This window comes from Eucyclogobius newberryi, unplaced genomic scaffold, assembly GCF_026437365.1.
Source record: "Eucyclogobius newberryi isolate DKJ021-1_F unplaced genomic scaffold, fEucNew1.0.hap1 SCAF_3, whole genome shotgun sequence".
NCBI lineage: Eukaryota > Metazoa > Chordata > Actinopteri > Gobiiformes > Gobiidae > Eucyclogobius > Eucyclogobius newberryi.
In genome coordinates this window covers 22,874,075-22,900,724 of record NW_027315945.1, presented here as the reverse complement: position 1 = coordinate 22,900,724, position 26,650 = coordinate 22,874,075, and the positions used below count along the sequence as shown (strand labels likewise).

The 26,650-nt window shown below is 39.3% G+C and overlaps 1 protein-coding gene across 3 annotated transcripts in view; it reads right to left on the bottom strand.

Moving 5' to 3' along the window:
* Positions 1-623: 623 nt before the first annotated feature.
* Positions 624-26,650, bottom strand: part of LOC140373520 (CUB and sushi domain-containing protein 3-like) — a 211,921-nt gene continuing 185,894 nt past the window's right edge. For all 3 annotated transcript variants that reach the window (XM_072460052.1, XM_072460054.1, XM_072460053.1), the window contains exons 61-70: positions 22,368-22,541; positions 21,247-21,320; positions 20,247-20,358; positions 14,663-14,842; positions 13,802-13,867; positions 9,366-9,524; positions 8,574-8,686; positions 7,601-7,688; positions 3,172-3,313; positions 624-2,669 (exon numbers count right to left, since the gene is read on the bottom strand). In XM_072460052.1, coding sequence (XP_072316153.1) covers positions 2,510-2,669; positions 3,172-3,313; positions 7,601-7,688; positions 8,574-8,686; positions 9,366-9,524; positions 13,802-13,867; positions 14,663-14,842; positions 20,247-20,358; positions 21,247-21,320; positions 22,368-22,541 — 1,268 coding nt within the window. In that variant the 3' untranslated portion in view covers positions 624-2,509. The remainder of the gene's footprint in view (positions 2,670-3,171; positions 3,314-7,600; positions 7,689-8,573; positions 8,687-9,365; positions 9,525-13,801; positions 13,868-14,662; positions 14,843-20,246; positions 20,359-21,246; positions 21,321-22,367; positions 22,542-26,650) is intronic.

The following is a 26,650-nucleotide window of genomic DNA, read 5'->3' as shown; positions in this document are numbered from 1 at the left end:
CCAGTCTTCATGTAGAAGTTGATAAGAAAAAGCATATCTCTAATATGGCGGCTGCAGTGTGTTGGACAAGGCTCCCAGAAGACCTTTAAAAGCTGTAGCTTATTGAAAAGCGTTGCTTCAGAGTTGAACTGAAGTAGGTAAGAGCCCCCTGAGCCTCAGAGAAGCCTCCACAGGTCAAAGAAGAGCAAACGGCCCAGTGTCACATAAAAGATAGTGCCGCACTATCACTAAAAGACAGTGCAAGTAATATTTATCTTGAATTGGTTTAGAAATATTGACAAATTTTACAACTAAGTTTTCAGTGACTTTTCAATTTAAACATGCCGATTGTGGTATTATATGGCAAAAGAATATATCTTTTTTTGGTAGTAGTATTGTGGTGATACTTCCACATAAGGTACTGTATATCTGCAAGAATATAGTAAATGTGTCCACCAACTACAACCTATTGGAAATCTCCTGACAGGTTTTGATAGAGATTTTATTTTTTTAGTGTTAATCTCGTGTTAATCTCTTGTTAAATTACTTAAAATGATCCTAAAAATGTCAGCTGCCCAGAAAACAGATCGCTGAGACACTGAGCTGAACACAAAGTGTGAAAAAAATACTCAAAAACCTATAGCTTCATGAATTTTATATTTTATATATAAATTAAGGATTTATACATTGCTGATAAAGAAAAAAATACAAAACATTTTTGATTTTACATGACATTTACATGTGAAATTTTACACAACATATTTAATAACTTACAAACTCTTAATTTCCTTAAAAAATATATCTCTTTACAAAACATTTGTTCTATTTACATTCATTTACAAACGTTTTCAATGGGCAAATAAAAGTATGTTACATTTAAAATCTTTCTAGTCTACTCTGGAGCAGGAGGTGAAACAACAGATGTCAATTGCGCTTTTCTCTTTGTAGCAAATATGAATTTGCAAAATATATAGTACATACATTTAACACAAGACATCTTCCAAAAAAAATCCATTGAATATCAAAACTGTATAAATGTACAAAATGTAACTGCGATGGCAAGAACCAATGACATGATGGAACATTAGCAGCAGCGCTCTATTCCCTTTTTGCCGTCATGCGCAGATATGAATGTAATCAGCACTCGCATTACATCTCTCCAATCAAACTGTGTGGATTAATTACAATGATGTACTGGCTGACGAATGCAGTAAAAACATATGCCCACACGGTATTCAAGGCACTGCAATGTAGAGAATGAGAGTGCAGTTGAATCTGGTCAATCAATGATAATATAATACAAAAAGATGACAAAAAACTGTTTTTATGCTTACTGTACATTTGTTGGCAGAAGTTCATGGGTTAAAATAAGAATTCAGATGAAATTTAAATCCATAAAATTTGCCAGTAGCTATCTGTGTATCTCAGAGTAGGAGTAGAGAACAAGGTTTTATTAATTAAGACAAGGTTTTTCAAAAGAATACACACAGTGCGGAATGTGAGATTGTGGAAAACTGCAGATTCTGTTAGTCTTTGAATGGTTCCAAAAAGGAGGATTAAATAACAATAATATAACCTCTAACCATTGAGCAGACTTATTTGCAAATACCAGTAAAAAACATTTCAGGGAAACCGAGCCGCATGCTGATGTTTTCAAAAATCTAACCTTGATCTCCTTCGATGTGGCAAGACATTGGTTAAAGATGGAGATCATTTGGTTTAGTGTGAGAATGCGTAACCACTTTTAAAGGTTTGCCAATAAAAAAAAATTGAGTGATGAAAGACCTTTAAACAGAAGCAATTTCTAAAATGTACAGTAAAGTGTGCGTGGCCTGTACATACACAAGCCAGTCAGCAATTTATACAAGACCATTTCCATCAAATAAAAAAGAGCATTGCACACAGCTTGATAATAAACGCTAATGATGAATGCACTGTTCTGTGCTCAAACAATCTGCACTGGTACAATAAAACCCTCATTTGCAGCAACAAACCAAAAACTGTCCTGCACTACAGAAATTAATCCCCAACTGCAATTCCAACATGAGGAGGCAACACCCAATTAGGAGGTATAAATGTCCATACGTTTAAACAGCCTGCATCACTGGCACTTTCCTCTTCAGCTGTCACAAATCTGCTGCTACAAAACAGACCCTGAACATTAAATTGGTCAACACACAAAAGGTCCGCACTTTAGTGAAAATAACTCATTATTATGAATGTAAGACATGAGGCCCAGTTTTGGGATGATTTCCCACTATATTTATCCATTTGGCTTTGTCAAGAAGCCTCACTATTTTTGAACTAGAGTATAAAATACTCTATTTTATCTATATGCCAGAGGCTTTTTCTCTCATACCAACACTCACAGAGTGTAGAACACGTTCTCCGCCAAGCTGTACGGAGATTTTCCTCTAATAAGATCCACTGTAACTGCCATAATCTGAAAATGTGCTTTGTATTTCTGAGCAGTTCTGTCTTTTCAGACACATACATACAGTGTTTGCATGTATAAGTTGTGAGAAGTCCATCACACCATAGTGCAGATGGTGTTGAGGTTGGGGTCAAAGCGGACCACTTTGCCCTCTGTTGATTTAGTGTTTGTGTTGTACATCGGGTTTTCGAAAGTGGCTTGGCCGTTGTTGTTCTCATGGACTGAGCAGCCTGTGTACTGCGCTTTGTCAGTTTTTCTGCAAAAACAAAGACAAGTACTCATTAGTCAAAGCACCAATATCTCTCTTTCCAATTAAATAAACAATGTTCAGGTTCATTACATCTTCAAAACCTAACAATACCTGTAGGGCGATGTATGGGCCCCGTGCATTTATATTGCATGTTTGTACTGTACTGAGTTTCCGCCAATTTGTTTTCATTTACAATGCCTGACGTATGGTGTTGCGTAATGTAGGGAGCTCGGTAACTGGTTGTATTATATTTCATCAGTCTTTGATGCCTCGTATAGAGCGTATAAATACAGAGTGGGGCGTAAACTCGGGCCGAGGAAGTGGGCCACAGTGGTCTACTGCTGAGTTTCTTCAGCTGACTCCCCTCACACATACACAAATCTAGATCTATCTAAAACTTTCTCAACATCCACCAGGGAGAAAAGAAACAGTTTTTTCAGACTCTCAAAGAACAACAACAAGAGTCTATATTTAGTCTGCAGCGGTAGAGTGTGGATATGATGCACACCTTTGCTTGTAGAGATAAAAGCCAAGGCCTGCAAAGATGAGAGCGAAGAAAGGCACGAGGATGGCCACTGCCACAGAGCTACTGTTACTGGAGCCAGAAGACTCAGGGTCTGGGAGCGTCACGTTCTCCCTCACACTCAAACCTACAGAAAACACACAAACAAAACCAAAGATTGAACAAATACTGAAGGAGGGATGCACATATTCAGGTTTTAGCCAGATGTGGAAAGTTCAAGTGAACAAAATTGATCATTGTGGTTGATTTTGTATTACATTTGAATTATAAACACAACAAAACAAAGAAACATATTTACGGTAAATCCTGTTGTGAGATATGATGGTTTTGTGATCGAGAACATGTCACAGAAAGGGAACATACAATACAAATAAACACATTCATACATACATCTGTCCCATTTAGTCTAAAGTCTTTTGAATTTGTCTATATTCAAAATGAGTTTGAATGTCATTTTCTATTTTGCAAACGTCCATAATAATTTCAATCCAGTCCTTGATTGACAGTACATTTTGAGACATCCGTTTTTTTGTGAGGGCCTTTTCCCCTGCTGATCCTGATTGTGTACATGGCAGGTGTTTTAACTGCCAGATACACAGTTCTCAAATCGAGTGAGATGGTGTGGTTAAACAATTTCCCTTGCAGTAATTTTGCGTGCCTTTTGCGGTATGGCCCATTGTTCATAATAATGCATGTAAATTGAGGTTGTACATGTAATTATCGCAGCAAAAAATAACAGCAGGCCTAAGTGACAGTGCGTGTGTACATTAATGGCCAATATTATGCAAAAAAAGCATCTTGAAAAGCGCCTGGTGTCAGATAACAGCTGACGCCTGACACACTTTTGTTTTGCACAGAACCTGCTTATGCTTTTACTACACGTTTAGGGAAGAGGAGGAGGATCATGGCAGATTAGATAGTATTTTCTTTTTGGCTGCAACATTACGAAGACTTTGTTTGGCTGTATCTTCTCACTGGATTTGAACCACGCCACATTCACTTGTGGTTTACACGTTTACCTAGATGAATACAGCAAAATGTTGATCATGTCCGTTTTGGCTTCAACACAGTCGACAGATCTACTTTTTCTTTTGATAGTTGTAGAGATTTTAATTGAATATGAGGTCTTTTGCCTTGTCATACAAATCTTGACATTGTTTTATTCCACTCGTCGAATGGCCTGTTGGAGATGGAAATGGGAGAGTCTGGATTTTTTGAGAAATCTGGGCTAAACATTCATTTTTATAGTTTCATTCCTTTGACTTAAACTCAAGTATGGGATATGAGTACATTTTTCAAGGTCTTTCTTTCTAGTAGAATAAAGAGTGCTTTAGTTTTGTCCAAGATTGTTGATGTTTATGGAGGACATTTACCGTAATGTGTAGGTTTTTCTATAGGTCAAATGGGTTTGTTGTACATTTGTATCCAGACATTGGACCAATATCATAAAGAAAATGCATAACATTAGGTATGGGAATTTCTGGTTTGGGCAAATATAATAGGATATCATCTGTGTAGCAGCAATTTTATTTTCTGTCCCATCAATTGTAACATCATCAATTGTTTTTGTCTAATATTTTGGGCCAATAGTTTAGAGTACTGTTCTGGACACACTGTTATGTTAACAATGTCTCAAGATCTTTTTAGCAGTTTCTCACAAAGCACATAGCACATCTTAATTCATTTCCAAGTACAGTACAAAGCAAACAAAAGGGGGGACCAGGGTCAATGGGTCTGTCAGATGACCATTGATTTTAAATCTTGATGTTGAACCATTATAAAATTGCCTATTTAAAATGTGTTCAGCACTTTGAAATAAGGCCAGCTAACAGAGTCAAACGCGTTCTCTGTTGCCAAACTATTAAAAAAGCTTTGAACATTCACTGAACCCAAAACTTGATTGTAACGATCAACGATAAAATAATGGAGGAAAGTCCAATCCTAATGAATGTCCCCCGAATGTCCCCCAGCCTAATCGTGGTGCCAGTCCTCTCAGTGAACTGGGTATACGATCTCTTGAAACCACCACGCTCCCCCACCGCCTTCCATTTCAATTTCACTTAGTTGAGTACATGACGCTAGACACAGCGTACACATATGTACAAAAGAGAGGCTCCAAACTCCTGAAACACCAGCTAAAATGTAAAATGTATGTAAATACCATTTTCAATTTGGTGACACTATCATCATCGTGACAACCAATCATTGTTCTGGCAATAAAAACTCAAATGAACAAAACATATATCTTTAATACATTTTAAAGTATGTTTCGGTTTAGCATCCTCATAATCCCATTTAAGCTTTATAAGATATAAGAAGGTCAGACGCCAAAAAACAATCACACAACAATCAAAGTCTCTTCAAAACAACAGAAATGTCTTACAATGTGAGCATTACCTGAAATCACATACCCCATGTTGGTGGATTCAGCTCTTGCTGTGGTTCAGTTCTATGTTCTATGTTTTGTATTTTGCTGAGGAGCGTTTTTGCCATGCCTTAGACGTCTCCACTTGAATTCCTCATAGACGTAGTAAAACTTTGCTTGTTGATGACGGATCTTGTATGATAAGTCTTAAAAAACACTTTCTTGCCTTGGTACTGGAGGTCTCCTTTAGCTTTTGCAGCCTTCACGACGCTCTCCTTCTCATGGTGGTTAAGGAACTGCATTATCAGTCCTCGTGGCTTATCAGCTTCTCGTATTTTTTGGCCTCGGCGATATGCTCTCTATGGTGACGTGTGGGACCGCAACTCCAGTCCTGACAGTTCCAAGACGGCCTCAAGAAAACCCTCAGTGTTGCCCCCTCCTCACCCTCCAGGGCTCCCACGAGCTACGTCTTCTCCACTGTCCGGCCCGCGGGGACCCACCAAGTCTACATCGTGGAGGGTGCTTGTCTGTGCGACATTCATCTCTGAGGGCGTCTATTCAAGAGCCGTGTTAATAATAGCATTATTAGCTTGCGAGCGAGTCAGCTTTCTGCCATGGTTACGGTCTGTCAGCTTCAATTGTTTAGCTCCAGAAGCATTACCTTATTTGTTTAGTCGGCTTTCCCAGCGTCTTGCTCCTCATTTTTTTGTGGTTTTGTGGGTGAAACTGAATTTTTTTTAAGGCAAATGTAGGCAACCGTCTAAACCAGAGCCATAACTGGAAGTCAGTTTTGTGATTCCGTAGAAAATGTCTTTTCTATTGATGTACCTCTGCTGTGGTAAAATATTACAATATTTCGATGTTGTGCAATTAAAAGGGGAAACAAAAGTCATACGCATCATTGGCTGGAGCTAATGGTGATGTAAACTGTGACAATGATGATAATGTTAATGAAGGCCATGAGAGCGAGCAGCAGGACACAGTTCACACAAATGATAAGTGTAAATGACCGAAGAGCAAATGATTAGCACGTCAGGGAGATGGCAGTGGTAATGGGAGAGGACGATCTAAGTCACAACAACATACAAAGTGAAGGAATTACGGGCGTTCAAATTAAAAAAAACATAACACATACACTTACTGTACACAGACAACTAGCTACTGTTATATGGACAACCATTTAATATTGTCGGCACTAGATTATACACGGCTAACTCACGGAAGTCAGAATTCAGAAATAGTTTTTTTATTTGTATTTATTTTTTTATTGTCAAAATTCTTTACTACAAAACATTTATAACAGACATTAAACAGTTTCTACTCGTTAATATACGGAATCGGGGCGAAAGTGTCTGAATCCAACATGGCGGCGACCGAGACCAGTCCCGCTGATACAGCTCAGGCAATCATTTTCTCTCTTTAAAAAGCTTTTTTTCTTTGCATTACAGTCTGTTCCACTTCACACATCGTATAGTCTGCTCAAAGATAGTGTTTGACCATAAAATAAATAACCCTAACCCTTTCTTGTACTAGTTAGGAGACAAAGGAAAAAAAACGTAATCTATAAGTAAAACATTTTTAATCCCGCAATAAATTTTGGGTCGGAGCGGGAGTCGGACACAGGAGCTCGAGCGCCCCACGCCGTGTTTTGAACCGCGGGCCAACAAATCTGAAGATTCTCTGCTGCGAGACCGAATTCTGACTTCCGTGCGTTAGCCGTGTATGATCTAGTGCAGACCATTTAATATTCAAACAGTTTGAGTTTGAGACTATGAAATGAAAATACCATTGCTGTACCACAGCCATGGTATAAGTATCTTTTAACCTTGATAGAATGTCAAGTTATTTTCAATCAAATATTAAAGAGCATTACCAACATAAAATGGTCATTGCTTTTATGGAGTGAATGGATCATTTTGCTTGAGATAAGTCGATGATAGAAGCATACATTCTATTCAACTACACTCTTTATTCAGTGCAAGGGGAAGTAGAAAAGCAAAAAGAACAATACCTGTATTTACATTAAGTGAATCTAAAAATGTGACATACCGAGTCGCTGAAGGCCAAACTGTCCGTAGTCTTTACCCTGTATAGAGCCTTGGAAAACATAACTGCCTCCCTCCGGCTCAGCTGAGACCTTGAACACAGAAACAAGGCGTGCCTGTTATTCAAGTGCACATAAAAGCCAGTGTTTTTTGACAACAAAGAAATCAAATCAAGTATTCCACACCACTTCACCAGTTACAAACTCTGAATTTAGCACAAGAGCCAGCTGGTGCAGCGTTTTCCTCTGTTACAAATAACGCTTTTGTGTATAATGTAATAATTGTGTATAATACAACTTGAAAATTGCAGATGGTTGCTTTGAGCTATGGGTTTCTGATTTTCACTTTATTTCGATTACCCACCATTTGCTTCAGTGTTAAAATAAATGTTTATTATTTTAATAGTTTATGTCATAATTGTGTGACGATGATCATAGTAATTTTCATGTATACAAGGCCAAAATCTCCTTTAAACCTTTAAACCATAAACTCAAGGAGTATATGGTTTAAACATGTACTGTAGCGCTTTAAAATAAGGTACCTGTGTAAACATCATTTTCTACCACTTGTTCCAGTTAGGGGTCGCGGGTGACTGGAGCCCAGTTACTTTAAACTATTAAAACTAACTTTAAACTATTCATTAGGCATTAATAAGCACTGGTTATTTGTTTAAATGCCCTTTTGAAGGCAATTAATAGCATTTGTAGAGGGCTTATAATACCTTCTAAGTGTTAATAAGCCATCAACAAGAAACATATGTCTTATTGAACTATGTAGAAAATGATGCATTAATACAACCCTTACTAAACTGATACATGTTAGTAATGGCTCATACATTCTGGTAAATGAAGAACTAGTGCTTATTTACATTTACTATGTTACCGATGGGACTAATATTTTTGACAACCATGACTAAACTCTACCAACTTTTGTCAGATCTTTCAAAGATAATTTTTAAATCCTTGTGTATAACTCACAAATCCGTCCATAGCCCAGGTCTCATCAGTAATCCGGCCCAAAAAACTGTGGGCCAAAGCTCTCATTTGGTAGAGCAGCAGCGCTAACCGTGCCTCATGGCGCTTGTACACTCCTGCAAAGTAGAAAATAACACAAAATGAGAGGCACATGGAGAAATTATGTAAATAAAGCGATTGAGCAATGAGGACCCGTCATAAACAGGACAAAAAGACAAATGAAACGCAGCAGGGAGGACACACAGGCAAACAAGAAAAGCTAAGGAGGAAAGTCAAGAGCACATATCCATATATATCAGTTTAGATAAAGCCAACTACATTTTTTCAACTGAAGGTTATCAAACTAAGACTGCAGTATGTGGTTCTGGGCAAGACAACACGCCCTTCTTTCCCCAATGAGTATGTGATTGTCAGTTGTCAGAGAGGTTTTGAGGACAAACTGAAGGTGATACATGTGTTTGTAATGCATAACTGAAGGATGAACGCACAAATGTACTGCACAAAAAAGACAATACCCTCTTGTTAATTTAAGATTAATATCTATACATAAACAATCGGTACAGAAAAATGCATGCCACTAAAAGTCTACAGCGGAAAACAGCACAATGGAATAGAACAGATACATGTAGATTATTGCCTCTTGCCAATACACTAGTCTTTGAGCCAATAGTTAATTTGCCCTCCCATGCTTGAGATGGCTTTGAGATGAACTGATTGATACAAGGCCTCCTCCAGACAAATGAAAGTGACAGAAAGAGAAGTAAGAATCAGTCCAGTGATTTATTGATGACTCACCAGAGAGCAGAAACTCCACACTACTGTCGCTTAAAGTTACATTGACTTTTCCTGTAGAGGTATTAAAGCTGGTGACTGTCAAAGTCAGAGGCTGTTTCTGACCCTTGTAATCATAGGAGCCCTTCCACACGAAATCAGGGGCGAAGACATCATCAGGGACTGCAAGAGATAATAATAAAATAAAATAATTAAATAACAAAAATCCCAAACTAAGAATGTGCTTCTGCGATATGATGCATTCAAAAACAATGGGTCCATATACACTGCCTGGCCCTAGAAAAAACACAGAAAAAAACAAAATAGAACAAAATTTGTTGGACCGCCTTAATCTTTGATTACAGCATGCATTCACTGTGGCTTTGTTTCAATAAGCTTCTACAATGTAAAACAATTTTTGTATTCACGCTGGGAGACTGACCACTGCGCAAAGGGTTCACTGGGTTCAGATCTGTAGTAGATTAGTTTCTGTTTCTCCTTTGATGTTTTCTCTTTTCTCGTTTGCTTGATGCCAATGACTTGACCCTTTTCAAACATACTGACATCATCTCCATGACCACGGACTGTAGTTAAAAGACAATCACCCATGAAGCAATTATACAATAGGAGGCTTGTACCTATTTGCTTATTTCAATCCAGGTAGTGACTTTTTTTTGGCCAGGCAGTGTGGTAAAAAATTGTAAAACATAAACTGGGTGGACATCACTGGCACTGCCCTAAATTGGTTAAAAGTCTGAAAGACAGGAAGCACTCTACGTGCTGGCGTGAGGTCAGTTAATAATAAATGTGTAACATCACAATTATGCAAACGACACTCAGATGTGAATATAGACCTGTGGATTCACTCACTGCATCTAACAGATCAGTGCGTCACCTAAAACAAAGACACGCCAAATCAATAACACTATACTTTTACCAAATTATTGTCAAAACCAGATTTAGAGAGACTTATCCATGCGTTTGTCTCCAGTAGATTAGACTACTGTAACGGCCTGCTCACTGGCCTCTCCAAACGAGCTGTAAAACAGCTGCAGTACATCCAGAACGCTGCTGCTCGGGTCCTGACTAGAACCAGGAAGTACAATCACATTAGTCCTGTTCTCAGGTCTCTGCACTGGCCCCTGTGGCTCAGAGAAGAGACTTTAAAGCAGCTCTGCTTGTGTACAAGTCTCTCCATGGCCTAGCACCAAAGTACATCTCAGACATGTTAGTGCCATATGAACCATCTCGGACTCTGAGGACCTCAGGGACCGGCCTCCTGCTGGTGCCCAGAGTTAGGACTAAACATGAGGAATATGCATTTCAGTTTTATTCCTGATGTGATACAGGCCTCTTCTCTGACAATGTAAAATTCTAGGCTAAAAACTATTTTGTTTAGGTGTGGATATCTCTGAAAGTATATTATTTGCACTCTTCTCTGTTATATAAAGGTCAATTAAAAATATTATTTTGTTTTATGATTTTAATGCATTTTGTCTGGTGTGTGAAGCACATTGAATTGCCTAAATAAACTTGCCTTGCCTTGTATGAATATACAAAACATATAGTATGGACAGAATAGCATTTAAAATAGATAATGTTAGTATTGTTGATGTGAGTTGTTTAAAGTGACACTTTAAACTCATACAGTGTTTGGGAGTCCAACAGCAGAGGGGAAGAGACAGTTTTTGTGGTGAGCGGTTCTGGTCAGAATGGCCTCCTGCCCAAGAGGAATATCTCAAATAGTCCGTGTCCAGGGTGAAAAGGATCCGCTGTGACCAGACCTGCTTGCCCCAGAGTCCCGGTGAGAATGGACTCAATGGTGCCTGTGTGCACCATTATCTGGGCGGGCAGTTTGGCTTTCCTCTGCTGCTACAGTAAGTACATCCTCTGCTGGGCCTTCTTGACGAGAGGGCTGCCACTTCTGGTCCCGGTGATGGTGGTCGCAAGTGTCTGACAGGGCAAGACGGGCCAGAGGGATGTGAACTTCCTGAAGTCCAACATCATCTTATTGTCTTCTGAGCACTGAGCTCCAGGTTGTTCCCACTGCACCAGGACACTGGAGCCTCGGGATGTAAACAGGGGCCAGAATGTATGAAGTTATATTCCACAGGAGGAGAGCAGTGTTGAGAAATCACTATCACATTGGGCCGTTGTTTATAATATATATAATGTGACAGTATAGCCTGCAGCCGGGCTCTACTACTGATCAGACTTGCTATTGGCTGAAGGTGATGTCAACCACTCTTAAAAGCGCTTCCGTTCTTACCTTGCGCCCCCTGACCTCTCGCTCTTACTTTCGGTCTCCCACTCTCAATGCTTGTTGACATGGGCCTGCACTTTCTGCTGCAACGCGCTCTCTGTGTGCCGCCCGTTATGCCGGCTATCGGGCGTGTTATTGTTTGCCGTCTGTCCAGTCCTCCGACGCACTTATCCAGCTGCAGATCCGAGCCATGGAGTAAGGGTGCCAAGGCAACAAGGCCGCCTTGCCTTGTTGCCTTTTCCTGATCTTTCTTTTACACTGTTCCGGCCCCATCATCTGAATTCAGTGGTTTCAAGTTTGTGAATGACCTGAACTGTTTATGAGAGGAACGTCCAATAATAATCTGTGCTTAACTTATTCCAACTGTAATGTCCATCCAGAACTAACTTATGGACAATGTATAAATAAACATGTATTTTTGCTAACTTCAAGTCTCTGCCTATCAGCAACGAACCTACGTCCCTTATATTTAGCTGGTCCTGGGCGAACTCCCAGGTGGCGTTGTTGGCTTTTATCAACATTGGATGGTTTAGTCTGGTTTAGCCACTATGGACAAGAAGGGCTAAGCCAAGACCCTCAGAATACCACATATAGAAACAAAATTTGCCGTCTTTTGTCTTCTCACTGGAGAGATTTACTTCTCTCCAGTTGCTCATTAGTGCGGAGGAGCTGTGCACAGTCAAAGATCTGTCCACTAAGCCATGTCTCCACAAGCACAAAACACAAGAGGAAGAAAAGACCTTGTTTCTTCTCATCAGTAGTGATAGCTTGTCCTTCTTGTTGCTGAGTGAGCAAACACCAAAGAGGAAGATCCCAGGTTCGAGTGTGGGCAAGCCAATGTCTCCCAAGGCTTTTAGAGTTAACATGTGGCATTTTTTGGATGTGCAAATCAATTATTATTAATTTGTTTAAAGATGCATTATCTAACGTTCCACCCCGTATTGTCTACAGAGAGGTTATTGCTTTGCCAATATTTCACAGTATGGCATTATCTATCCCTATGGAGATATGCATGTAGCGGACCCCTCATAAATGTTACCACAAAGTTTGTTGTCTCCTTGGAAAATGAAATCTTTACATTAAGTGTTTAAAAAAGTGGAATAATTACACCCACTGTATTTTGAAGGTTTATTTTTTTAAGTTAGCTAAAATCCAGCATAGCCTTGATGACATGCTCATTACTGCAAAAAGTAGCCAATGCGGATGAGGCCAAAACAAAAAATCAGAGTGGGGAAAAATATAATGGCACTAAAACTGTGACAGCAAAATAAGCAATAGCCAAAACTATTGCACTTGCTGTGGGTTCATAAATGTCTAAAGCAAATGTCATGGCTATTAATCCTGCTGCTAAACCAAATACCACCCAGAAGGAGGGGCCAGAGTGTACTTTGATCAGCCATGGAGAGGCTGTGTGGGCTTTCTTGTATCCAACATACTGTGTAACCTTCATATAACATTGATTTAGATTGAACATGTGAACATTTGCATTATAACAGGAATCAATTAGGCATAATGACATCATTAACAAGATGAAAGTGACTCAGATAATGTTTGTTTTATATTGTGTCATGCAATGTATATATGCTATTGAAGAATATTACTGGATTATGGATTGTATTTGTTGCTTGAATAATTATTACTGGAAAAAATAACAGCATGCAACTATAAAATAACTGTAATGGAGAACCAGGGAAGGATTAATCTGTTTTACTTCTTCCTTCTCACATATTTAATGATCTGGATAGGGTATTGGTAGCACAAACTTGTCATGAGTTGAACCAGTGGCCAGTACATTAGTACTGCAGTTTTTCCCATTGAATGCAATAGTAAAAACAAACTGCTCGTGTTCGGCTGACAGGCACCTACAGCTTTCACAAAGGTAGGATTTTGTAGCGATTATGGCCTATTTTAGATCTGATCTTTAGTTTTGGCTCGCTCTTCTCCGCTCGAGCAACTCTTTGCACGCACTCACGTGAAAGAGAACTACTAAAGGCTAAACTGGCAACACGCACCAATGAGCGCTGCCATTGGCTCAAAACGTCAGCCATGTACAAAATGAAAACATTTCAATTTGCATATTAGGTAGATTGTGTTGTGATGTATTTTTAAATCTTTAGTAATTAATGCGGAGCAGTACAATAAGCAATATGAGTTATATTCTCAAATGGTTATATTCCAGGTGAATTTTCAAACCTACCGTTTATTTTGGGGCTTGGTGTTCCTGGTATGGATTTGACAGTTTTCTCATATGATTTGGAGCCAGCTGAAATAAAACATGAACATGTGAAGCACTGAAACGCAACGTTGCACAGTGGCAAATAACAACGGGAGGACAACGAAGGAGTAAAATTTACTGAGCAGAAACATTCCTTTGGAGTGGAGTGTGAAATATTAACATATCAAAGTTTAACTGTGGCTTTTATCTCAGATACAGAGGGGATAATATCACTGAAACAACTCTACAAGTGCATTTGATTAGCTTTTAATTGGACACTACAACAAGCACCGTATTAAAATGTCAAAAGCAGTTTGTACAACATGTGGTGAAATTAAACCATTTAGTTTTAATTTTCTCAGTTTTCAGATCTTATATCAAGACTTGGGCGTGGAGAAAGAGTTGGTGTCGAACTGACTATTCAATATAGTATCACCTTTCAGTGACAACAGCCACTGAAGTAAGAGTAAGTACTGCGTCGGGGTTTTACCATAAGAAAATACTACTACTGCCATCTCTATATTATCTCTTTGTAGCACAAAAAACATGCTAAAACATTATAGCCTTTATTATATTATAGCCATTATTAGCCTTCAAAAGTCACTTTCCTCCTATGAACTGTGCACACGGGTTATCATACAGTGTACACTTAGCACATTTTAGTTTGATGAAATAGTTTGATTCCAAAAGCCAAAACTAGTGGACATGTACTCCGTGTATAATTCTGACCTCCCGTATAGTTTTTCTCCAGGATGAAAGAGTTTAATTTCACACTCCTGCCGTATTTGCTGCTCTCCTTCTCCAGCATGCTGCTTGGGAGACCTTTGTTGCCCACGTACATACCTCTGCAGACAGGCACCTTGCCCGTCCAGCTGCCATCGGAGCGGCACACGCGGTGCTCCGATCCCCCCGAGAGGAAGTAGCCGCGCTGACAGGTGTACACCAGAGTGTAGCCGTACGAGGGCAGGTCCAGACCCACCACATCAGCGTTGGCTGGGCTACGGGGCTGTTTGCACGAGTGAGCTAGAGAGAGAGAGGGAGACAAGAAGAAAACACGCTTAGTTAGTTAGTGCTACATCCACACACGTAAAAGACTAACACATAATCAGGGATAGGTCGAGGAGCCAAAAAGTGAATGTTACTCAAACCAAAGGGGGGTAAAAAATAAGAAATAAAATATATACTGTAAATACTGAGAGTGTATGAAACTGATAACGTACAAGTATTTGCAAAGTCTGGTATTTCCAAACAATAAATATTCATTGCTAATTAAGCACTGCAGCAGAAGGTGGAAAGAGGACACACAGACAGTTTATCTCCTTCTATCAGTCCACACTATTCATACTTTGATATTTTCAACAGTTATTCAGACACTGTCATGTTTACCAGCGGATTAAATCGGTTGAAAATAGGCTTGTGGAACTGTGCTTCTGTTAATTAAATTCAAACTTTCACTGTTTCGGCTGCATTTTGCATTCCTGTAAAGTAGAAATGATCAAGGACAAAATGAAAAATTCAAGGCAATTAAACTGAAAAAGGGAAATGCTGATTTACAATGCATTATACAATGTGCATAATATTTACAATGTACTGGAAATCTAATCTTAATTGCTGTGCTTATAACACAAAATGCATTTAAGTGATTTGGCTTTGATCCTTTTAGAATTGAAATAGAAGGTAGTCATTACGTTTAATTAGCACGATTAATGTGTGCTCATTTCAAAATGCTATAGGCTTTTGGCTGCATCAAATTGTGTTTTTCCCTGCCAAAATACATCCTTTATAAACATTTAAACATTTCATTTCTTCACCAAACTGCATGGAAAATGCCTTCATCAACAAAAACCAACAAACTCTGTAATAAACAAAATCTATGCAAATGAGTCTGCGCCAGGAAAAACTCCAAGGACTAAGACATATTCAGATGCAGAGTCATCCACAAAAATGTGAACTAGCAAAATAATTCTGCATCTTTTCAGGGAGAGAATGTTGCCAGTCGTCAAACTGGAGACAGCTGCAAGTAAGCCAGGAGTAAATTGGTTCTTCACAGAGCCTTAATGACATTAGGAGCAACACGACGCCAGGATTAAACCTAAAACACTGTTAGAAACTTGGGCTTGTGGTAATAATACTGCTCCTGTCTGACGTTTTTAGCATGTTTCCGACCGAGAAGACAAAATGAGTTCATGCTCTGTCTGGAAGTGTAAATGATCAGGTAAGAATGGATGTACTTTAGAATCAAGCAAAAGCTTTGGAGAAGGAAAGACATTGGTTTGACTTTAGGTTGTGAAGGCCCTTTTCATCTCATGAGAAGGGCAGCACCACAGAATACATAATTACTCATACAAGTTTGGATAAAACAAAGGACTAGTCTACTTCAGGCAACACACTACTTTAAGACAAAAGCTAAGAAATGTTACAGTGTTATCAATTTCACTTGCAATTCTGGTAATGTTTCTGAAAATGTGCAAAGCCAAGGCACAAATGAAGGATATCTTAACTTCGTTCTGAGAGTGCAATGTGATTTAGTCCTCCCCCATAGAGATTAATGGAGACATTTTTTGGTTAACTGCAAAAGCCACTCAACATTTTTCAGCACCCTGACAAATCAATCTTGTCTAATCTATAAATAAGTTGCTAAAAAATAAGTAAATCTCCCTTCTGGCTGTCTAAGCACAAACGTGTGTAACCCATTTAAGATGACAAACTGTCTGCACATGTCCAGAGTTGGTTGTAGTGTCTGTAGCGAGTGAACACTGACGACACTTACAACGCCCGAATTGTCTTATCAAAGCCACGTCTTATCCCTCATCAAATTCAGCTGCCATGTTTATTTACACTTCAAGAAAGATTTTTTTTTCCTCCTGAGATTTCAAGGGGCCCAAACATAGAGAGTTTTACTTTTGTGTCAGACCGCTACATGTAAAGCTCTTGGTTCAAAGCCCTGATAGAGACAGAAAGCCCTGGTTAAGAACACAGACAGGAACAGCAGATAAAGGCAACCAGTCTGATTGATTTTTGCAGGAGCCAAAGGGACTGGCCAGAAACAAAACAAGTACAAATGAGAAAATGGAAATAGCTGCACACAGGTAAATAAGGCCCTTTTTCCGCTACATTTTTAAGGACTGACACACAATCTGCATTTAAATTAAATTGTACAAATGTAATTGTATAATAACATTGAATCTAAAATGTTTATCTTACCCATTTCCTTCCAGTGTCGTAGGCTGTACTAAGCAGAACAGTCATGTGAAATGATGAAAAGTGAATGACTTTCAGCAAACTGAACTGGAAGTCAGTGTTAATGAGTTTTGCGACCAAACCCCGAAGTCAAAGCGGTGCATGTATTTGTTATCTTGCTTATTCCTTTTACATTTTATGCACAACACACATGTCATATATTTGATTGATAATGCCATTAAATGTGCACTATGTAACTTTCCTGGTGGGTAACGCTGTAATATCTCCAAAAAGACAAGTAGGTGGTGGAACCTCCTCAATAAAAGTTGAGGTTAGATATTGTCTCATCCAATAAACATTGTAGATTTGAGTGAGTTTACTGCAGCTAAACCAAAGAGCATCGGGTTCAGATTCTAATAAAACTGATATGATAATTGGATAACGGCTAAACGTGATTAAACTCCAATAATGTCACACTTTGACTTATGGACATTTAATCACTATTGTGTCAATATATTTCCTCAGCAAGCGATGCAGGAGGCGGGCCTATTTCCAAATCCAGTTAGGTGGATTCACAATAACAAAAGAGCATTTAATCATAGAGAAAGGTATTTTAGAGGATTTATGGCCCTGCTTTGACCAAGGGTCGATGGTGTCAGAGCCATACAAAAGCACTTGTGCTTAAACATAAACGTAAGCACAGTCAGCTGTCAGGTGCACACTGGCCACTCTCTCAATGGCACAAATAAGGTGAGTAAAGTATAATGATACACTGACACTGGCAGAATGCTGACAGTCTATTTTTCTATGCCACAAAATGCAGTGTCTCTAAAAGTCATCATATATTTTATGTGCCTGATTTAGTCACTAAAAGGAAAAAAAAAAATAGCACAAAAATGAAATTACCTCTAGAGATTCTTAATGTGTGAACCAGGAGTCTCTTAATCAAATCCCTAATTGTGCAAGTTGATACCATTATAAATATACAATTACATCTGTTGCATCCTTGCATGACTTTTACTGTATATTATCATTTTTGTATTCATCAAGCATTGGATTTATACAGCGCCCTTCAAGGGTGTTGTCAGTGGCAACACTATCACTTTGCATTGCTTCTTATTTTAATTACATGGTGTGTCCCGCTTGTAAATTCTGTGATGCTACGGCTGGAACCTAAATTTCCTTTGAGATCAATAAAATATGTATCTAATCTTATCAAGTCCTGCATGCATGCAAAATATAAAAAGCACCAAGGACCTTTTCACTTCAGTCTGACTTTTATGAGCAAGATTTGATTGGATACAAACTTTTTTACGTTAATTTTCGGATACCAATTGTGAAAGTTTGTTATAGAAACTGAATTAACATAATAACAATCGTAATAACAGTAAAAAGCACTATATTGTACTGTATATATGTTAGTTTAATGATTAAGTTATTCTTAGTTACACATTTATACTGCATAGCACACTCAGCTGAATTGGCCTCTTTTTCAGATTTTTACAAATGTGCACCTCAGCAACTTTTTTTTCAGCACAGTCGAATGACCTGCAGGAAAACACCTGTTCACTTTAGTTTGGTTATAAAAAGTAACATATTGAGCTAAATGGAAAGGCTTGAGGGCCAAACATATAGCCACATTTTTTCCTGCTCTATAGAAAAATAACATATGGTGCCTGAAGGTGATCCATTCAATTCTCAAGTGAAGTTGTGACATTTCATTGGAGAAATGTATGAACCCAAAAAAAAACACAGCTACATAAAGGTTAACTGATTAAGCAAGTTAACAATAGAGTTTTGATGTGTCGTTACATAATGCATTTGGAAAAGCTGTTGACCTGTTAACCTCCCCATCAGCGTTATGAAAAAAACACACAAAAACCAACGCCACAGCCCAAGGCCTGATACATTGAGTGAATCTTAACTATTTCTACCACAATGCGGGCCATATTGTTATGTATTACAGCAATAAACCACAGACCTTTTGGGAACTAATTTAACATTTTAAAGGTGACTGGATGGAAACCCAATTTGAAAGGTTAAGGTTTATCTTTTGTAATTATTATTTAGTATGTTATTGTAGAAGAAAAGCATGAGCCACAGAGACATGCGTGATCCTATTTGACTGAGTGCTGGGTGTGTTAACTCATGTCTCTTTTAGGGTTCATACTTTAACAGCTCAATCACCAAAGCCCGTCATGCTATGAATGACTAATAAGTGCATGTGCACAGTATTGAATGTATGTAAGTACAATGTATGAGAGTACAGGAGCCATTTTGAGGACGTTTCACCATTCAAAAGATTAGAAGTACCTCTTTTCCTTATAAATGTGTACTTTCAGTTTTCCCTCCAGAAAGTGTAATGTAAAAGACATTAGTCTTGATCTAATTCTAAAACATTTTATCTATTCAAACTTGCAGACCCGTGATGGGAGCTGAATGGCTGTGCAAGGGAGCTCCACCCTGCGTAACTTTTCAGTCTGAAAAAGCGGTTCTAAAGCTGTGTTAATGGCAAAGCATTCATGGGAATACTAGCGATGTGTCAAAAGATTTGTGAGCACTAGGAACTAGTTAGATAAATTGAAATACATACTTCCTACTCTTGTGGTTTGAAAAACAGATTTAACAACACCTTTTATTGAATGATTAGCATTGGTGAATTATACATATGGCCATAAACACATGACAAAAACAAATGCACTTTTAATACCACAGTTAAGACACAATCTGCACTATATCCAATGCTGTAAATCCACACACTGAGTACACCTAACATTTATAAAGGGCACAGTAAGTATAGCAAAGATGTAAAGATGTTGGTTCAGTGATTTAAAACCTTGAGCCCTGTAGTGTGATTAAATGTGTTCCATAATTCCCAGGAAACCTCCTGGAGCTAAAAAAGGATTATACAATTCACTCTCTCAGACAGTTCAAAGCAGCACTTGGCATCCCTGAACTGCTCCCGCAACTCTGCCCTACTTTTGTGTGGGCTGGGCATCGGAGTACTTCAAAACAAAATGTCCATAATTGCTGCCAGTGTAAGTGATTTAGTGATTGAGGTGAGATCTGAAATTTAATCTAGGTTAAAAGATTACACAGGGAATGAGTAGGTTAACAGAATAGAAAAGGAGAGAATGGAGGCCTATACTAGCAGAATGAGCCAGTGGGGGGCCGAAGAAAACAGAGGAAGACTACAATGATGCAACAATGAGTCATGTTTCTATTCGGTCATATATTCTGTACTCACGGCTGCAGGTAGGCTGAGTGCCGGTCCAGGTGAGGTCAGCCAAACAGAGGCGTGTTGTGGAGCCCTGCAGTAGGTGTCCTTGTTGGCACTGGAAGTCCACTCTGCTGCCCACCTGACCACAAACACGCAGGAGGACAAAGGAGAACGAGTCAATACGCTGATGCAAATGCCAATACGCTCCAAGCATCACATTTAAAGAGCCGAGAAAGGGAAACGGCGCATTTATGTTTTCTTTTCTCACTGTTTTTAATGATTCGCTGTACAGAGTGGAGGCAAATTGAGAACATGGACTCGAGTGATGCAAGCACATGAATTTAATAAGATGAATTTGAAGGCAGAAAATTGGCTCAAACTGGCCTTGTGCAGGGAGAGGTTTGTAATGTGAATTGTTCATATAGAAAACATGTAGTCCAGGCCCACCAAGACGGATTGTTGCCTGGAAAGTCCAGAATGATATCTGTATTTTGTTATTATACAGATCGATATCATTCTGGTCACCATTTTCAGCATTCAATCAGATGGGTGGGACTGACAGGTGGATGAGCCAATCAGGCACAGTGTTGATACCACGAATTGAGAAACAATTATTATCATACCTTTATAGTCACTTCAAACTTTATATTCCTGAGCTTTGGATCTTTGATAAATGCCCTGGTACATCCTCATGACTTTTACAGTTCAGTCACAGAGAGCAGCAGGAACTTCCCTTTGGCTATCAGGGATAGTTCCACCTTCTCACACCATGGCACGGTACAGAAAAGGGAATCATTTCTGGTAATAATTTAAAGTTGTGATATTGAGGCTGAAAAAAAGTTTAGTAAAGGGTTCGGTAGCCTTTTGAAATACACCCACTCATTCACTCATAACAACAGTTTTTACCAGATCCTTTAAAAATATGAGATGCTGTAGAAAATATATTTTAATTGCCTAACATTTTTTGTGCCATGAATATATCTAAAGAATGAATTACATAGCCAGTAACCAAATGTTCCCATCTTACCTTAAAGCCTGTTGTGTAATTCATGAAGCCATGTTCAGGTGTCCCTGGATTTTCACAGGTGCTTCTACTGGGCTCTGGAACAAAAAAAATCACTGTCATGATGAGGAGAGGGACACCATGCGAATAAAAATGAGACCAGCACACAGAGGCAATCATTGGTAATGACAATGCAATTTTCTAGTGGTGTAACACGTACAGGCGAAAAATGACTAGAGAGGCTGGACAAAAGCACAATCACCCTGATGAGTTCTCTACCCACTTTTTAACCATCTAAAGTGCTATGCAAATGGTGTGAAGTGCCGTTCGATAGAGGGCGGGTCCAAAAGCTCGCAGAGAGGCTGACGTGGCGCAAAAAGGCTCCAATAAAGCAGACATTATGAATGGCAGGAAGAACTGAAATTGAAGGTGCTGGCCTGATATATATTGCTCTGATTATTACAGGGTTTGAGTGCTGCTGAGGACCGAGGCACTTATGAAGAAACATAAATCACACATGTGCTCATGCGCAATGAGGGGCAAATTCAGATGAAGCCGGTCAGGACACACGTGACTCTTCAAGCAACTGACAGTGTCCAACGCAGCCACTACAGACATGTTCAGCTACTGTGTGGTGGATTATTTTGTATTTGCTTCATGTATAACAGCTTATAATGTTTTGTTCTATTAGATATTGGAAGCATCTGTCATCTAATCAAATCAAAATGATGTTTTAATATTTTTGGGCCTGAAGGCTTTATTTGACAGGACAGTAGAGCGTGAAATGAGGATGAGACTGGGGACAGACCGTAAATTGTTGAGGGTCAGATTCAGATCCACGATTTTACAGCCTGCCCCGCATGTGTGCAAGCCACTGGACCACGAGCAGCAAAGAATTTTTCATATTTTTAAATTCAAGCAGCTCTAGATCTGGAGTTCAACTGTGGCAGGCCACTTTGAGATTCCAGAACTACATTCCCCAATGATTCTTCCCATAGACTTTCAAAAATAAATACATATAAAACATTGCTGTATGCGGGCAACCCCAGCATGACAAATGTACCATGCACCAATGACTACACACTTAGACCGAGGTTATAAAGCGGTCCCCAGCTCTAGAATAATCCAATGACTGAACTATTCACCTATACAGCGAGGTTGAGATCCACTCCATGCTCCGTCATCCTGACACAGTCTCGTTGAGGACCCCACCAGCACATAGAGGGCGCTGCAGCTGAATGTCACCTCCGATTTGAAGATGAAACTTTGCCCCTCCTTCCGTCCTTTGGCAGGCACTCCCGGGTCTCCACAGAATTTGGCTACAGGGGCAAAACAATAACCAAGGAAATCAATAAATAATGTATTTGAAAATGTAATTACAGTAGCAGCTTTTGTATGGTCTGTGTGGTATGTTCGCCTGTATATTCATCTTTGCTTCACTTCAATCCAGCAGAAAGAAGGCGTGTGAGTGTCAGATTGGGTTGACATTCAGTTCAGAAATAATAGGCTGTGTGGGCTGCGGCTTCACCCAAACAGGATCATTGAGAGAAGTGTCTCTATACTGCTGTAGCACGGCGCCTATCTCCTCTTCATTATTTTTATCATGACACTGAGTTCTTTCCAGCATTTCACTGAAGTATATATAACCTTAAATTATTAACCATTCACATTTAGTTATCATATATTAAATCAATGTTTCATTGAATGTGGGTAGAATTGGCATCCACATCTTAAAAATATGTAATTATTTCGCTCCTGGAAACAATTAACCTTCCACGTGAGTAGTACAGTAGGTTTATACAATGATCATCGAGGTGGAAAAAGGAAAAGACGGAGGCCAATGCACTCAATTATAAATCAAAATAATTAGCAAATTAGAGTAATATGACGTATACATTTTTCAACTAGAGTAATAATACTTTTACTGCAGATTTTAATTCTTCTTCACAGGGAAAGAAGTTACCAAAACTATACAACACTAAGAGTAAAAGCCAAAATAAATATGAATATAATATTGAATATTCTGCTTTGGCAGCAACATTTTAAGAGTTCTATTAAAAGTATTGCTCCAGAAGTATATATAATGAATGTAAATGTATTTGTATAATTTTCTTTAGGCAATGCTAGCTCCTGGCAACGACTCTATCGCCATTTGTGATCTCTGGAGGAAATTCTTGTTAATACAAAGGTTAACAAAATAGTACAACTAATGAAAAACAATCCTCAGGGCTATTTCATATTACAACACATACGCCTGTACATGTCTCGTCTGTAACCAGGGCCGGCCCAAGCCTTCAGGGGGCCCTAAGCGAAAACATTTTTGGGGGCCCCTCACCGCGTCATCAGAATCAGTTTTATTGCCATTGTCAGTAAACAATTCACATATGGGAACTTTCTTCAACGCAAACAAAGCGCACCAAAACTCCAGGGCATCCGTTTGCCAGTTAGTTTATTCTCAATTCTCCCACAGATTTTCAGACCTTTTTTGGGTCTTCTGGTGCATTTTAATGTGGTCCAGCCGGCTAAAGTAAGAGTAAAATGTTGAGGTTGTAATGCTATAAAATGATGATGTGATGAAACTGTGCCAGGAGAAAGTGACTAAAGCCAGTTATTAATACATTAGTGTACTTAATTACTCAATACAATATTGGCTAGGAAAAATAATTATGGTCAAATTGATTAATTTTAACTGAAAATGTAAAAGTAATAGTTATCCTTACTAATTCATCTTTTACAGCTCCCAACTGTTCCTGCTTGCCAAAGTGACAAAACAAGTTATATTAAATTAAACAAATGGCATAAGCATTGCTTGATTAACAATTAACACTGATAAAACAGTGCAAACATGTTATTCCCAGAGAATGAACAGAACGAGAAGTGAAGGTCCAAACCTAGCTATTGTGAAGAGACTGCGTTTCTGCAGCTTTGCCACTTTTGTATAAAAATATATAGTATTATTCTATAACAGACGTAATCATAATATGTCTGGTTATTTTTCACTATCAATTTATTATAATTTATAACAAATAGTCTAATGATGCTTTTTAAATAAATTGAAATGTTTTATTGCTCTATTAAAAGTGAATTACAATATAAATGTTTGTTCTGATCAGAACATCACACACTGGACTCCTGCATGAAACAATGCTGCGATGTGATTGGCTGATGGACCTTACACGCATAAACCTTTACGTTCCTCTCATTCCACTTTAAGAAGTCAAACAGACATCACGAGTCACGATTGATCTCACACATGGTGATGTGAGGGAGAGGGGACGCAAACTCAAACCCGCTCATCTCTGACTGAGGCTGCACAGGGGCCAGGGGCCCGGGACAGGGGCCGCACACTGTTCACTCCAAAGTTTCACGTCAGAGGTTCTGGATGAGACGGCGCTCGTCTGGACCGGATCTCCGCCTCTTAGTGACCCGGGGCATAGACGCCCCTCCCCGGCCTCACCTGCAGCTGACACTACCGGGCTGGTGTAAATGTGAAGCTTATTATCTTTCATTCAGACATATTATTGTGCGCGGGGCAGAGCTCTCGTCGCCTCCAGCCTGAGCGAACTAACGTGACAGAATCGTGTTGTTTCAAACAGCAGCATTAACCGTCTCTTTGTAAGAGAAGTTCAATACCTGGAGAGTGTTGTTGAGTTTGCAGTTTCTTTACATCGTCAAGAAGTTTCTTCTTTCGTTTTTCGGCATCGGGGGGATATATTCCTCTGGACATGAGGACCACGTTGTGTTGTGTTTATGTTTTGCTCTCGTTCTGCTCGCGCACAATGAAGTTGCCCAATCAGCGCAGGTTTGGTGTCTTGGTTGCCAGATTGTCATTACAAATAAATGCGGTTTGTGTTATATGTTACCGCTGTGTGCGCTGCCGCGCCAGCAGCGCTACTACACTAGTGGCGCACGCTGCGCTTGCACTTCGCATAAGACGGGTTGCCAGATTGGGGGCCCTATTAACGCCTCGGGGCCCTACGCGGCTGCTTAGTTCGCTTATAGGCTGGGCCTATAAGCGAACTGGGTCTGTAACCTCGGGTGTGGATTCTTGTTTGCAGAGGGAGCTTGAGTGAGAGCAGAGGTACAGATGAGAGTGCGGGCTCAGTCATGCAGCCTGAGCTCCACAGGATGAGGCTAATAATACGAGCGCTGCCTCCTCAGACCTGACATATGTTACAGCTAAAGCTCCGATAAGTTCTGCTTTTTTCCCTCCGTGTCAAATCACACACTCCTGCAGCTGCTGACCCCCGACATGACTGACAGCCTGGAGGAGACATGAAATCCCCAACACCAATAAAACTTCAAATCTGTAACAAGAAGACATTCTCATTACCACGGATAGTTGTAAAAAGTGATAACAAAAATAATGATATAGGAATATTCATTATGCATTAGTCTCAAAATCGCTTTACAATTTCATGCATAATTCAATCACTGCTCACTCATATGGTGATACGAGACTGCGGGTTTGTGGGTGAATGTGCGATTACTTAGCCTTGAGTACCTATTTTTTATTGTATGAATATTTTGATTTATTATTTTGAAATATTTATGTACCCCTCAATCATCCAGCTTAATTTTTTTTTTTTTTATTATTATTTCTCACTTTTTAATGTAGGCCTATACATACATTACTGGCCTAAAGTAGACCTTGAGTTACTGATACAACTTTTAATTAGTGCAAGTTTGAATGCTTCTGCTTTTACACTGTATTCATGGCAAAAAGTGCTGCAGAAATAAATTACCAACACTCAAAACCAAACCTAAGGGAGGGTGATGTTCTCTCCCTTAGGTTTGTGGAGGGAATCGTTTAAGTTTAATTATCAGACAAATGTAAAATGTCTTTCAAATTAATCCCTTGGGTGCTTTTTCCATTTTTATGATTTTTATTTATTTTAAAACAACATGTACAATATTATCTAAATTACAATACATTGTCCACCTCTACCAAATCCTGTGAAATGTTTTCATATTAGAAGCACTGAAGTTGGTATTCTGAGAGCATTTGTTTAGAGTGCTGACAATACAGGCCAAACAGGTGACACACACACATCAATCATAAGCTTCGGGCCTGAGGGAAATAATGTACTGTTTTATGGATATGTAAGAGCAATGCCCCTGGCCAAACTAAGCTCAGCATATTTAATGTGCCTCCTGCATGTGTGTGTAGGAGTGTGGGAGTATTGGAGTGTGCATAGGCAGGGCAGAGAGGAGAGATGATCCAAGGCAGTCAAAGTTTCCCCAGTCTGTTTTAAAGCCCTGACTCTTCTCTTGATGAATTATCAATGCTTTGAAGTAATAGTAGTGTGCTCAGGCCTGATCCAGCGTGCGATCACTGCTCACCCCCGCACACACGTGAACTGGCATCCTTGATTACGTCATAAGGCGCTGGTACAGCTGGCAGCCCGGTGTAAACGCTCTCTCTTTT